General features: G+C 42.0%; 1 protein-coding gene across 4 annotated transcripts; it reads right to left on the bottom strand.

Moving 5' to 3' along the window:
* Positions 1 to 687: 687 nt before the first annotated feature.
* INPP5K (inositol polyphosphate-5-phosphatase K) lies at positions 688 to 15292 on the bottom strand. Of its 4 annotated transcripts, none has more exons than XM_038157708.1 (13): positions 15120 to 15292; positions 12697 to 12804; positions 11948 to 12056; positions 9394 to 9510; positions 8915 to 9087; positions 8212 to 8323; positions 7587 to 7696; positions 6989 to 7015; positions 5128 to 5320; positions 4746 to 4883; positions 4189 to 4272; positions 3422 to 3526; positions 688 to 3153 (listed from the first exon to the last, which is right to left on the bottom strand). In XM_038157708.1, the coding sequence occupies exons 1-13, from the start codon at positions 15152 to 15154 to the stop codon at positions 3037 to 3039; spliced, it is 1428 nt and encodes a 475-aa protein (XP_038013636.1). In that variant the 5' UTR covers positions 15155 to 15292; the 3' UTR covers positions 688 to 3036. The 4 variants fall into 4 exon arrangements, with proteins under 4 accessions (XP_038013636.1, XP_038013634.1, XP_038013637.1 ...); XM_038157706.1 differs by lacking the exon at positions 15120 to 15292 and adding an exon at positions 13201 to 15025; XM_038157709.1 differs by lacking the exon at positions 6989 to 7015 and having other exon boundaries at positions 15120 to 15291.
* Between the last annotated feature and the right edge of the window lie 34 nt (positions 15293 to 15326).

The following is a 15326-nucleotide window of genomic DNA, read 5'->3' as shown; positions in this document are numbered from 1 at the left end:
TTCCTGTTTACACAGAGCTGTCCTATCTGTGTGCAATGATACACTGCACATCCTGAGGTTAGCCAGCAATCAGAAATACAGGGGAGCTAAATGAGGCTAGGCTGGACAACATTCCTTGGGATATATAGCTCCCATTAGAACATTAATTCTCCAACAGCATGGACTTATGAAAAGTTATCCTTAGATGGAAATCAAGGGCAAATTTATATTAAAATATATAAAATTTAAAATACGATGCACAACTTAGCAGATCTTTCATAAAGGCAAAAGAGACACCTCAAATCACACCATGAAAAATTCACTGTGACAAAGTGAAATCAGAAGAACCTGTTCTCAAAAATTAAGAAACAATGTCAAGTGGTCTGGGCATTTTTACAAGGAAAATGTCAAAACCTCAACGGGGAAGAGGGACAGAAAATGCAAAACCACAAGAGCATTTAACACTGGATTCATTGAAATAAAGAAAAAAATAAGATGAATCTGCTTTGTCCAAAGGAAAAACAGCATTTATCCATGCTCTTCTTTTGCAGCCCAAGCCCTACCATAGGTTGTCACTGATTTTCTTCTAAACTACCTTGTATCTGTGCATCAAACATGACCACAACAAGTTCCTTGGAGAAAGGTTACAAATTAATCCTCCCCACCCAAACCAATCTGCTCCTTCTCAAATTAACAGAGGCCATGCACAACACTTCACTGCCAGGATTTATTTTAGAGGTACATGAAAAGAAAAACACATGAGTATAAAAACATTTCCAGTGATTATAACATCCAATTAAAGGTGTTTTAAGAAAAGATAAATTTCATCAGAAATTGCATCATCACAGGTCATGGAATAGTTTGAAAAGCTACCATAGGTAACAGTAGTAAACAAAAGTGCCTCTGTGTGCATAATACTGAAGAAAGAAGTGCAGAGTTCTGTGCAGCATCCTCCTTACACACAAGCAGCTCCAATCCCAGCTGCTGGGGGCATTTTCCGGGAAGTCCCGTGGTTCAAAGGATCAGTTTACAAAATGCAGCTTCTGTGTCCAGTGACAGAGGGTTCTCAGCTCCCACAGACACAAAGGATCTCGAGTGTCTCGCCCCTGCAGAGGCTGCGTGGCTCCCTCTGAGCTGCTCCTGCCCAGCAGATGCACCCTGCTTGGAAGAAACTGGATCTTGGTCCACAGTAAATTGCCAGCTGTGGTCTGGAATTCAAAGCCCACTGCTCTTTGGGCTCTCCACAGAATCTCCTTGCATGGAGAATGGTCAGGGAGTTACACCAGTGAAACCAGAGACAGAGCACAGCTCAGGAACTGCAGAAGGGACCGCAGTTCAAAGCAGGGGTTTGCCTGATGCCCTAATTGCCATGAGAAGTCACACATCTGAAAGATTCGGTGCAAAACAAATTCTTGGGAGACCAGTATAAACGGGCAAACTGTTTCTAATATGGTTCCAAAGTGTAACAGGAATGTACAAACTGTAAACCTCGAGGCAGTGTTAATCCAGGCAATGAACACAGTATCCTCTGAACCTGCCCTCACTACTCACCAAGTATTCCCAACACCAAGCATCAAGCTGAGATACAACTAAAACCTACAGAGGCCAAGTGTTCCTAAAGCCCACTGCAACTACCTAACCAGAAACCTATGTCAGAGCTTCTACAGGACACAAAGACACCTGGACCTCAAAAGGTTTTATACAGTGAATGATAAAAGCAAAACAAATGTCCTATCAAGCTGTTAACTTTCTATCTCAAAACAACCCTGAAAAAAAATAAGGCTTTGAGAAAAAGAGCAAAAATCCACTCAGTTCTGAAGCAGAATTCCAGCACGAACATCCCAACGCCTCTTGCTCTTCCACCTGATGCAAACCTGCTCTTTTCCATCCCTGTGCCAGTGAGGAGTGACTAACTCTGCTCACCACACCCAGGAGGGAGCTGTGGCTACAGAGCATGGGAGAGTCAAAGTGCTCTGTCCCAGCACTGCAGTCTGAGATTCTGTGGAATGTTTCCCATCCTTTCCAAAGATCTCCATTTCCCCATCAAGAAAGAAGACTCTTTCAGAAGCTAACTACCTTTCAGGTTCCTAAAGGTACAGGAAATTTCTGGTTTATCTCCACCCTCAAGTGCACAGGATACAGAAAGGTCTGAGCACCTCTAGAAAAACACAGATTGCAGACTGATTGCTATAAATCAAAGAGATTTACCATTTTCAAAGATTATGCCAAATCATCAACCATGGGCTGCTCATCTATGCTAAAGTCTTTCTCAGCTTCTGCAATTTCCCTCAGAAGTTGTGGGATCCTGGCTCACTCCAAGCCAGGGACTGGTATAAAAATGGGATTATTTTATGTTTTTTAATGAGGGGTGTAAAGGCAAAAGGCAAATTGCTTCATTGTTTTATAAAATAAGAATTTCAAAAATGAGGAATAGTGCATTTTGATAAATGTAATTCAATTTGGAAGAATCAGAAATTGAAAATCCTACAAGGAGTTCTTCAGTAAGGCATGAAGAGAAGGATCTACCAATGGAGACTTTACACACTCCAAAGGTTTTGTTCTTCATGTGACCTGCTGTCACAGGTGTTTCCCAAAAGGTAATTAGCTTACATCTGAAAGTCAAATAAAATTTCAAAACAAGCTAACTAGCTGTATCTAATAAATAATTTTTAAATAACTTCATTTAAACTCAAAATTTGGAAATCATCAAGTGGTTACAGCATAGTAAATATTGCATCGTAAATAAAATATCCTCTACAAAAAAAGGAACAAGCCTAAAAACCTACTAAACATTGCAACCTCCTTAGGTTAAATCATTGCATCAGAAATGTCTATCACCTTAAAACATACAGCATTCCTTAAGTGCTATTTTACAGTTCTCATCCAGTGCAAGAGAGTCACTCTCCCCAGAATAAAAATAACCATTTCCACAATAAATTATCTTCTACGAGCTTCCAAAGTTTCTGAACATTCCTACCTGTCTTACTCCATCTTCTAAGAGCAAAAGCTTACAATCACTAAGACATAAAGAATCATCTGACTGCTGAACCAGGACCATTAAATGCCCTTTCTATTTTCAGAACCACCGCCTGATTCTGGTTTGTCACGTTTCTGCAGCCAACTGCTCTCTTCCTCTGGCACATCCTTTTCTATTGGTGTTTGGCTAGGCTGAATCTAGGAGAAAAACAGGATAAAAACCAAATTAATGATTCAAAAGCACCTCTGTGTTATCCATACCGTTATATAAAGATGCTGGAACAGTTACTCAGAGTCTTTCAGCACATCAGCAAATTCTTTTTAGGCAGGACATATCCTTTTAAAAATTCCTTCTGCTGCTACCTTCCCAAGGATTAACACAGTTACGTTCAGATGCATATGAAAATAAATGAAATAATAAAAAAAAGATCACATCAACATTAATCAACGCTTCCTAATGTATTACCTGAAAGGGTTCACTGATGCCAACTATTGACTGCAAGTTATTGCTAAAGTAACAAAGCAAAAATTCTCCTCCCATCTTGGGTATTTCTGAAGCACTCATGTAAACCTGGAAAGAATACGAACAGGCAATGAGCAATTTCCACAGCAAAAGAAGTTTACAAAAAAGCCTTCCAGGACACCATCAAAATCAGTATTTGCTATTTATAAGCACGTTTTAAAACGTAAGCTAAAACGGATGGGGACAGAAATAACTCAGGAAACCATGTGAAAATTAAATCAGGGAGCAGAAGGAATATCCTTCACCATGTCAGCAGGCTGGCTTGGTTCAGTGACAAGGGAGAAGAGACCCGGAGTGGCTGGAAGGGAAGGGCCAAAGCCAGAGAGCAGCAGAGGACTGGAGCTGCCTCCTGGTGGCAACAGCAGAGCACTCCACAAGCTTGGTTTGCTCCTGTCCCAAGGAGCCACCGTTGCCAATTCCAACTGCTATTTGTTCAGATAAATATCTCTGGATATTTGTCATTTGCATCAAAATAAGGGGTTTTTTTTGGTTTAAATTGCTTTAGGTAATCACTACTAGAAGGCTTTGCAGACAGCAGTTTTTAAAGAGGGACCAAAACATTCAATAGGAAGAGGGATTTTAAACAATAATATTGTTCCAAATCAGCTTCACCTGGGAAGAGGACACAGAATCCCTGAGGGGAAGGGGATATGGAACAGACCTCAAATGCTACACTATGGAAAACTACATCAGAAAGAGATACAACTGACTTGTTTGCTGTCTCTGCTGGAAGAAATTTCATCATCTTCCACCCAAGCATAAGTAACATAATCCTTCACATGCCTGAAAGTCACCTGCAGAGAAAGATACAAACTATCAGCTTCCTGATGGAAACAACAGCCACACTACATGAAAAAAAAAATAGTTGTGAGAGATGTTTGAGAGATGTTTACTGTTTCACTGAAGCAATTCAAACACTCTTAGGATCAAAACATTTTGGGGGCATGCACACATCTTCTGTTTCTGGGAGGGTGGGACTGCCCTGCTCTCTCACCCTTCCATTGACTTTTATTTTTGTTGCATCAGCTCCTTTCCACAGCTTCTGCAACATTTTACTTCAATAAACAACCAGATCACTTTAGCAGAGAATTTAGATGGCGTGCAAGAACTCACATGCTGTAGAGCTAAACTGTCAGCACACAGAAACCGACAGCAATCAAGGACACAGAGTTCTGCACGAGCAAGAATCAGTGCTCTAAAACTCTGCAGGACCTCCCGCAGTCACATTCCCCATCTTTGCTGAAGAGCCCCGATGAGGGAACGTTACCTGGAAGAGCCCAATCCAGTCCCAAGCACTGCTGGGGAGTTCAGGCGCTGCGGAGTAGCGGATGAGAACGTCGTGCTCTGCATTCCACTCGCCCTCAGGATTCAGCACGACCAGGGGATCTGAGACAAGAGGCTTCATCTACACCAAAAAACACAGCTTAAACTCAGTCAAGCCTGTCATTCTTTCAGTTATTCTTCTCAAGTTATTCTCTGCTACAATTGCCCCCTGTGGGACTCTTTAACTGACTGGAAATAACCTGACAGCAATTTGCTGCCTTCACTATGATGAGAATGAAGCAGAGATTATGGTTTAGGAAATCAGCTGCTGTAAGGCAACACTGAGTAAAACAAACTTTTTCTTAACAACATGACTGGGACAGTACCTCAAGCTTGAAAGTTCCTGTGACAGGTTTGTGGTCACTGATGCCATAGCTCATGTGACTGACATAGCTATTCAGAGTCACAGAAATTGGGTTCTCCTCTTCAGGGAATTCACCCTCTTTTGATGCAACCTCGCTGAGATTTTTCACTTTCCATAGAATTCTATCAGTCCACGCTGGCTTTCTTTTCTTCTCACTGCAAAAACGTAAGGTAAAAAGTGAAATGAGCAGAGAAACAAGTTGCCAAAAGCTAAGAATGCTGTGCAAAATCTACTCAGAGTTCAAAGACTGTGAGACACATATTAATAAAAGGAGGCAATCATATCCAAGCTTCATTTTACAGCTCTGATTAATGTGTTTTACAAGCAGGGTTTCCTTAATTAGAACTCCATTCAGCACAGATCATGGCTTTCTGAAAGAGGAGTAAAATGAAGGAGAGAAGGACGTTTCAGTGGGTTAGTTGGCTTCATACAGGAAATGATACTTTCTCCTAAAACCCTGTAAAAACATGCATGAATTTAGAGATAATACAACAACTGCCCCAGGCTCCAAACGTACAGATATTCTGAGAAAGGAGGGTGTAAACATAAGGAATATGAACGAAGAGTCTGAATGACTTTTCAAATTACTCAAAATATTTGAGAGCAGGTTTCTTTTAACGACACAAGACAGGACAAACTTGGGTAGCTTACGGTAATCACAGGTGCCACAGCAATGCTTTATTTAGAATTCCTCTAAATTGTACCAGCCTGCATTTTGGGTTTGCATGCTACTGCTGTCTCATAACAACAGGCTTTCAAAATTCCATAGCAGAGGAAGTTGTGCCTGTAACTGTACTGTACATCCAACTGTTATCACAATGCAGAGTCTCCTTTTATACCATATCAGTTACACCAGAAGACATGAGCCCTCTGTGGTTCTCTCTGTAGTGGGAGGAAGGCTTAACAGCAACTCTCTGGATGGGTGGATCACTTCAAATTGAAATGGAGAAAAGATCATACCCTATGGAAGAGGCATTAGAATGGACTGGATTGGATTATGAAAGTTAAAAGCAGGATGTGTAAGGAAAACTGTCAGTTTAAATATCAAAACCAAGGCCATTTAGTTCAATTTTCAACATAATTTTGTTTTACCCCTTCCTACCTTTAATAAAGTGGAAAGATTTGAAATGCCTAAGGGCCCTCATCCCCCTTAGTGCAGTAATTCTATAAATGGACAGAAATCTTTAGGAGATGCCAGATGTCTGCTCTGCTGTGCAGGAAATACCAAAAGAACAGCCTAAGGTAAAGCACTCCCTGTTTCAGAGAAAAGGGAGTATTAGATGGGAAACAAACCCTCAGAATTCATATTGAAGAAGCATCAAAAATAAAATTCTCTGGGTTTCAGTAAAAGCAGCTTTTGCAGGGTGCTTGCCCTGAGGTCTTGCTGGTCACCCCACCTGAGCAAAGTCTCTCTGGTGCTTGAACAGCAGCAGGATGCACACAGAATGTGTAACCACACTTTGTTCTCTGAATCAGCCAATACAGACAACCAGGCTGTGAATCATTGGTAAAATGTCCAGGTTTGGATTATTTTTAGTCTTTTTTGTTGGGTGGATTTACTGCTGGACCCATTACATCTCGTTATATTAAATTAGGAAGCAAAATGTCTTTGGGTCCACATGAATAAAGTTCCAATATTAAGTGCAACAGCAGAGTAGATAACACTGCAGCTTTCAGACAGGTTAGAGAAATTCCCTAAAGAAAATCAGCTGTCATCTGATTTTCAAATATTTCACAAAAATCAAAGCAAAAGCTCAGATGGAGCCTTGTTTTGATTCTGAAATATTAAAAAAAATACAAAATTCAGAAAGTTCTCTTCTTACTTAAACCAAAACAGGGACTTCTGTTCTCTGGAAGTAAAGAAAAAGATCAGTACAAAACCCTGTTTGGACAGGAACTTATCCTTCTGTGGAAACATAAGACTAATACTTAACAAACAGACTTCAATATCACAGAAAAACTTGGAAATTTAAGATACTCATCTTCAACTTAAAGTAATCAATAAAGACAAATATACATTAGTTTTTAAATACCAGCTTATCAAATGAAATGCTTAAACAGAGAAGGGAAGCAAAAACACAGACAATTATTCTTTTGCTCCTTTTTGACAACCAATGAGCACTTTTAGTAGGAAAGAACAAAACAGAAGCAGCTTAAACAAGTGCTCATTTATTTTGTTAATCTGGTCTTTCCAAAAAGGCAGCTGGGTTGTTTCATTACTTCTCTCACACAATCAGCAGATCCCAGCTTCTTCAGCCAAAAATATTCCTTTATTCAGATTTGATCAATCCAAGCCTAACAGAACAGCTCAGCAGCCCCAGTACACACAGGAAATTCAGGTTTGCTGATTACTAAAGTGATATTTAACCAAGCACCACATTCACTCTCATATTCCACATCTAAACTCATTTTATCTTTTACCTTGTGTCATAGACCTCCGAGTCAAGGTCAAACTTGTAGGTGGGCTTAAACTGCAGAGGACCCTCTTTGAATTCCTTCAGAAATGCTTCCTTCTTTTTTGCCATGTTCAACTGCAGAAATAAAAAGTAACTTTTAAAGATTTTGTTTAAAAAAATCAGAGCTTAAAGGATGATTTAGAAGGCATCTTCCAAGAACTCAACACTGCAGTCAGTACAACATTGGAAAGGTAAATTCAGAAGGGCCTCTTTGTTATAGCCAGAACTCTTGACACAATCCATCTAAAAGTTTAGAGGCAATTCTACCCAAAACATCCAGAATAAAGTTGTCTTAAAAAGAATTACTGGGAGAAGAGGAGAAATAAAGGTGAGGAATAACTAACAAGACAAGAAGTTCAAAGAAATCTCCAGTCAAATATGAGCATTGTAAATGAGTAAGAAACCGCATAAAAGCAGAAAAAGTTTGCAATTAACTGGGGCTTATGACCACCTCATGTTCCACCTCATGACTGCCCTGAGTTTGTGTTCTTTAACAGAAATCAGAAGCTCAAGGTGTAATTTAACTACCACGTTGTGTTTGTGTGCATTAAAACCAAAACCAAACCCCAAAAGAGACTGAGCCAACTCACCTGGTCCTTTTCCCAGAGCAGACTGAAACGCTTGTTATTGATTGATTCTCTGACAAAGTGTATCCCATAATCTGCTATCCGGAAGTTTAGGTCTCCAAACCAGAAGAGAAGCCTTAAAACCAAACCAAGATGCATCAAACAAGGAAGATTTATATGGATCTCTTAACTCAAGGGAAGAATTTGACAGAATGTTAGCCACTACACTAATTAGGTGCTCTAATCACTTCTATTACTTAATGCAAACAGCTTAAACACAAACATTGGGTAGCTATCAATAAGCTTACACAGGGACAACTTGCTGCTACCAAAAAAAAAAAAAAAATTGAAGTAATTGAAACAGTAAATTAAGTCCCTTGCATTCCTGCTGCTTGCTTATTACTGCCTGAATATTAACTTCTCCTGCGTCTTACACCTCTGAACATTTAACAGCAACCTGAAGGATTTTTGGTATAAACAGGCTTTAGCTTCTAAAGCTTTCCTGCATGACATGTACAATCTATATGCTAACAAATGAATGTAATTAGAGACTGGAAGAGAACAGTCCTGTAAAACAGACATCTGTCTTTCAGGTTATGTTTTCCTCACAGGGTTCAGGGTCCAGGCTAAAGAGACATTTAAAATAAAATCCAAACCCAAAACTCTTCAGTGCAAGAGCTCACCCTACAATAGATAAAAACGACGCAGAACTGAGTGAACAACTCACTCATGATCCAAGGGAAGCGGAATATCCTCCCCTTCAAACTGCATTTCCAGAATTTTCTCAAAGTCATCCAGTCGCTGCTCGGTGTTCTCTATGTGGGCTGGCAAGTGGCAGTTCATGAAACAGATCGTGTGCCCGAAGAGGGACATGCGGACGCCGACTCCTCCTTTGTTCCCCTGGGGTGGAAGATGAACAGCGCTCCCTGAAACTGCAGGCAGCGCCTGCAAATGGAACTAACGCCACCTACAACCTTTTAAATCTTGCAATTAAGATTTCAATCAGCACAATCTCTTTCTGCACAACTCGCTGCGTATCAGCAAATAAACTGAAATCTGAAATTACGGTCTGTGCTGCACACGAGGTTCAAACAAATGAGTCTGCTTGTCAGGTTATTAATTTTTAATTAAGCCACATCCTCTCTGTGCCAGCAGGGAGCCGTGGAGAGGCACAGAGCAGCAGCAGGGAGCAGAGGCAGTCCTTACCCAGTAGCCATAGAGGCCCGTGCGGGTGTAGTGGGTGTGGATGTCCCGGATGAAGGGAAGGTGCACGTGCTTCACAAAGATCAGAAGCAGCAGCCCCTGCATGCGAACTGAGGAGAGCTGGGAGACAGAAAAGAAGGAATGGTCATTTCCAGGAGATCCCTGGGTTTATTTCACAGGAGCTTTTAGGTGAAGAAGGCCACAGCAGAAGTCATGCAGCTCCCTCGCCAAGCCTGGCCTCAATACTGTGACACAGTAAATGCAGACTCAGTGCTGTGAAAAACATATTCCTTATGAACAAATCTGATCAATTCCTCAGCTAATTAACACAGTTCCAACATTATATTTCAATCTGAAGTCGCCCTCAAAACATGCACCTGCCCAAACCTCCTTAAAGACTTTTCTCCTGCCTCACCAGCCTCTTGTTTCTGCCTTTAAGAATCCTGCTCATGAAGAAGCAAATGCTTCACTTTTCACCTAAAAGCTTTGTAACTCACACCTACAAGTCCTCCAGCAACAGCAAATTTTTCAAACTGAAGCACCCTGGAGAGATCATTAAATATTCTAAATGCCTTCAAAAGCACAGCAGTCAATTCCAGGCATCTGCAGAAACAATGAGCTGCAAACAGCAGAAACTCCTGCCTTGCAGTGCCTGTAAAAACTGATTTACCAATTAGAGAGCATATAAGACACGGGGGTTTTGTGGTTTGGGATTTTTTTGGTTTGTGTGTGTGGAAACAGTCTAATAAAGATGTCCTTCATTGAACATTTATGGACGTTACAATGATCCTGGCATGAGACACAAATTTCACTGTGTTTTAATGATCATGATTCAGTTTAAAATACAGGCACTGAAATACATTAACTGTAGTTCAATTTTATGCTGGATCAATTTAGAAAAAGACTACATTAAAATAAAACTGACTATACAACTGCTGGGGAAGCACAAAAAAATCAGCCCAAAATTTAAATCAGAATTCCTCCTTTGTCTTCCTTTCTACACAATTAAATGATTTCAGAATATATTTTAATGTTTTCATTGTCCTTGAACCCAACAAAATACCACACAGAATACTGAAACAATGGACTGCAATCACTAATGATGCATAAATATTTTAGTAGTCAGCATTCTCCTTTCCATAATTACATTCATGAGGCACCAAGATCTTCCAGTCCCTTTATTATTTATTTGCTTTACTTCACTCGGCTGTGGCCAGTCCCCAGAGGTTTCTCAAGATCCACAGGTCCTGAACACAAGAAGGCACCGACCCCTGTCCTGCTGGAGCCAGCAGCAGTGCCACCAGCCCTTAGAGCCAAATCAAGCAAAGCCCTTGCACAGAGGGAACAGGATCCTGTGGATGGTGGAAGAACGGACTGTGACCAATTGAACACTCTGAAAACAGACCCTGCTCCTGAGGGGACAGAATGTCCCAAGGATGACACCTCTCCCTCCACACCCAAACTCATCACAGGTCAGCCAAGGGGTAAGTGCTCCTCTCCTGCTCAGCCAAATTCCTGGCTAAGTCCTGGGATAACCTTTCCTTTCCTGGTTTGATTTTGAGCCGGCCTGACAGCTCCCCCTTATTACTGGGGCTAATCAAGTCCTGCTGAAAGCCATTAGGTGGCAGCATCCATTCATTAGTGTGCTCCGAACTGCCTCTGCTGTAAATTAGAATTCAAAATCAGCCAGGCATACCAGCAGGAATTCTTTTAACTGCGTGCATACAGGGCCTGAATGTCAGCCCACGGCCAGATTTTGCATTTTTATCAGCAATGACTTAGGCCAGAGTGAACAATGTGGGTTTTTTCCTTTTTGTAATTCCCAATGGGTCCTTTGTTTTGTTTAATTACAATTAAAAGAACAGCAGAACTACCGAGTCCGATTAGCATGCAGATAATGCAATCACTTCAGCAAAATCAGCCAGAAATAGTGCTTGGTTTAGAAAATCACTACAAAAGGCTTTTAATTTCTCTTTACTAGAGAAATTCAGGATATCTTCCTACGTTTATTGTTGGCATTATTAAAATAGCCAGTACTTTAGCTGCTCTTATGTCCCCGGTATTACCCCAAAATCTTATCATTTAAATTCCCACAGAATGTTACAGGTCTTCAACCAAAAATCAAGTCCTCACATAAATATATACATCCATTAAAATCCTGGTTTACACATATGCAATTTACTTTCACCCGCAAACAAACTGGAAAAAGAAAAAAAAACAAGATAAAGGAGCCTTACCAATCTTAATGAAAATCACTGCCATTGCTTGGGATATTTACAGTGCAAGACTACATTAGAAGCATCCCAATACAGTTCCCCAATATTGCACAGAGCAAAACACTTTTCTACAAACAAGAGAGAGATAAAAATATTGTGGCCACAAGAAATATGCTGTTCAGTATGAGTTCACATCACATGACAAACAGGAAAACACAGGTGATGAAGTGACAGGCACCTGCAAAAACACCATTATCTTCGCTTTTATGGATAATCTGAGGAAAAAAAATTAAGACTTTTACTTCAGTGCTGTGACATTGAAGAGTGGTGTAAATAATTACCTTGATATATCCCAAGGGAGACAAGACAGTCATGAAAAAAATGCTCCATGGATCATCAAATGCCAAGTCAGAAAGAAAATTTGTGATTTTTGAATTCACCTCCTGTAGGCTGAACACATCACAGTTACTCACGTTGCACCAGTTGGTTTGGACAGAATTCACAGGAACTTTACAGAACCCAGACCCCAGAAATTTTTTGCTGCTCAGTTTCTCATTCAAGCAGTTTAACCCACACACAGATCTAACACATCTGACTCTGAGTGAAACAAAATTAAAGGAGGTTATATACACCTGAAGATAGAGTTTAAGACAATGCCAGACTCAAGATGTGTTATAAAAACCCGATTGTCAGGACTTCAGAATTTCAACATAGCTTGGAAAACGCAGTGGCAGCTTGTGCCTAACAAGCTTGCACTAATTCCCTTAAAACATTATGAATTTCCAATAACTTTCATATCAAAATGAACACACTATCAAAAAAAACCAGCAGCTCAAACTTTCTGTGTGTTTAGAAAGAAAGATATTCTGTATTCTGTCACCACACAGCAACAGCCAACTGCTACAAATCACCTCTGTTCTAAGTGAGTCCCCTGTTAGTTAGACTAAGCTGGTCTTCACCCCCTGTAGCAGTAGTGTTAAACCATCTCCCAGGCAGTGATTCACACCACACAGCCCTCCCAAAACAGACCCCGCTGAGGCCCAGCAGTTTTGCAATAACCTCACAGAGCAGGTTCTTTAACATCACTCACCCTATAACGTACATGTCCGTGGTGGGGCCCAGGGAGTTGAGCTGAAGTAAACTTGTGACATCGGGAGGGGGAGAAGCTGTGCCCACATTCCAGGTAACTAAATGTAGTCTAAAAACAAACAGAAACCACAGAAAACCAATGCTAAAATTGAAGTGTGGACAGGCAACCGAGTCTACGAATGTTTTAATTTCCCCTCAGAAAAATTCAAGTAAGGACAGGCAACCGACTCTAAGAACATTCTAATTTCCCCTCAGAAAATCTGAAGTGTGGACAGGTAACCAAGTCTAAGAACATTCTAATTTCTCTAAAGAAAAATTGAAATGTGGACAGACAACCAACTCTAAGAATGTTCTCATTTCTCCTCAGAAAAACTGAAATGTAGACAGGTAACCAACTCTAAGAATGTTCTAATTTCCCCACAGAACTTGTCACTTTTCATCAACCAGACATCTATTTGCCAGCCCCTACTCCACTACGAAAACAACCAACTGGAGGGAGCAAAACCTGAATTCTTGCCACTTATCCTTCAGCTTTTTCCCCCAGATGAGGAACGCTTCATCCAGAGTGCGAGACACCTCCTCGTGGATCTCATCGTCGGAGCTGATGTCCTCCACGCAGGCCATCAGCTGGGCCACCCTGTGCCGGAGCTGCACGCGGCCGCTGGAGCCGGTGCTGCTGAGGCTGGCGGAGCGGCTGCGCAGGCTGGCCACGCTCTCCACCTCGGCCAGGGAGAGCCCCTGGCAGAGCTGAGCCGCATCCTCGCTGCCCGGCGACGCCATCTGCTCCAAGGCGAAGCTATGCCCTCGAGGAGCGGCCCATTACAATCAAGAGATTGATAAGGGTTTTTGGGATCTTGTGGAATTCGGCATTGCTCCCAGCGCAAAAGGACAAATGTAGGTGCAGCAACGCTGGGAAAAAAACCAACCTGTGGCGTTCCCACCACGCTGGCTGGGCTGTTACAAAAGCTGCAATCACGTCCTACCACACACAGTGAATTGGTTTTTTCATAATAGATTTAATGTGGTTAATTCGACGAGCTCAGGGTTGAAAAGAATTTATTGTTGATTTGAATCGATCATGTGCCTGTCTGCAGGCAAGGAGAAATGTAATCTCCAGCTCCCAAACATTCAAAGTTCTGAGCAGAACCACGCAAAGCCACTGACTCTCAACATTCACATCACAGCACTGTTGTTTCTTTTCAAAGTGGTTATTTCAGTACCAGAGCTTCTAAAAAGAGATTCACTTTATTGTCAGTCTTGTTACATGACAGACAGGCTTAAGAAATAATAAATCTTAGGCTTAAGAAATAATAAATCTTAGGGTTCCATAATGACCTCATGAACACTGATAATTAGTGAATCCCAACAATACACCCATTATTAAGGCTGTGTTTTCACCCCACAGTCAACTGCCTGCTCAAGGTGATGCGTACAGAAATGTGTACAGAAAAGCTGGAAAACAACCTTGCACAATAGATTAAAGTGATACATAATTTCTCTCACTAATAGTGGATCTTTGTAAGACTATGCTGAAGTCACCCAAAAGCTACTCCAAAACAAATTTCTAGGGGAAAAAAAAATGTGGGTAGGCTGCAGATTTTGCCACTGGGGATGTATCACTTGGGAACACTGTCCAGTTACTAATTTTGTAAGACAATTACCTGATTAAACAAAACTGAAATAATGTTGAAGCCATCAGTCATTACAGACAGAAATTCAATTCCTCAAGGTGCCCAGTGACCACAGCACTGCTAAAAACACAGATCTCAGAGGTAGAAGCAAACACTGTCCTAAATACAAGCAACCTACTAAAGTCATTATTTAGCATCACCGCTGCTAATCCCCAAATGACTCAACAGCGGAGAATTTCTCAGGGTCACAGTACTCATAATAAAGCCTTCAAAGGATTTTTAAGATATTTGAGCTCTTGTCAGCTTGTCAGTTTGGGTGTTTAAATTTTCCTGTCACAGGCTGTTACCCAAATCCCATCTAAGCAGGTTTCTGTAGGGAATCGAGCCCAGACAGGACACCGACAGAGAGTGAAGACACATTGTAAAAACACCGTAAAAGCAGAAGCTCGGTGTTTACTCCAGCTTCTTCTTCCTCACGGAAAGTGACAAGTGGAGACACGCGGTCCATGACAGGAGCGCAGATGCTCGTGCCCTCATTACACATTAACAGAGCTCCGGGAAGTCCCGAGCACCCCGAACTGCCCCGTAAGCCTCCCTGAACCACTCCAGCACCGACCTTCCACACCAGAAAATCAGCTTTTCTCCTTTATTTCATATGACTGCGCAACGCCGCCAATTTGTGTAACCCCCCCCCGCTAATAAGCGCGCACAAGTTTCGCTAATTCTCGCCCATTTACGTAACCGCTGGGGGCCACTTTTCGGAGCCGCCCTCAGCCCCGCGCCCACCACTCACCTCAACTCCTTGGTGGGAAGGGCCGCGGTCTCCATGCCCGGGGTTCTCGCAGGGAAGCGCTGCCCGAGGGACGGGGAAGGAGCCGGCGGAGCCCCCGGCGCTCCGCTCGCTCGGCCCGGCCCGGCCGCGGCCTCCGCGCCGCCCTCAGCGCTCCGCGCCCAGCGGCGCGCGTGACGGGGGCGGGCACGCGCCGCGCCGCGGCGCCCC

Source organism: Motacilla alba, chromosome 19 (genome assembly GCF_015832195.1).
Source record: "Motacilla alba alba isolate MOTALB_02 chromosome 19, Motacilla_alba_V1.0_pri, whole genome shotgun sequence".
Classification (NCBI taxonomy): domain Eukaryota; kingdom Metazoa; phylum Chordata; class Aves; order Passeriformes; family Motacillidae; genus Motacilla; species Motacilla alba.
This window is presented reverse-complemented; position numbering and strand designations above follow the sequence as displayed.

What these genes read in the sequence shown, in the direction of transcription:
- INPP5K (XM_038157706.1), bottom strand. Translation starts at nt 13,475, where the DNA reads ATGGCGTCGCCGGGCAGCGAGGATGCGGCTCAGCTCTGCCAGGGGCTC. An exon ending in CTCCCTTGGGATATATCAAG is followed by an intron (nt 9,511 to 11,947) that starts GTAATTATTTAC and finishes TCTGTCTCCCAG; the next exon opens with CTCTCCTCAGTTCGCATGCA. An exon ending in CCAGCAGAGACAGCAAACAA is followed by an intron (nt 3,527 to 4,188) that starts GTCAGTTGTATC and finishes TATTCTTTCCAG; the next exon opens with GTTTACATGAGTGCTTCAGA.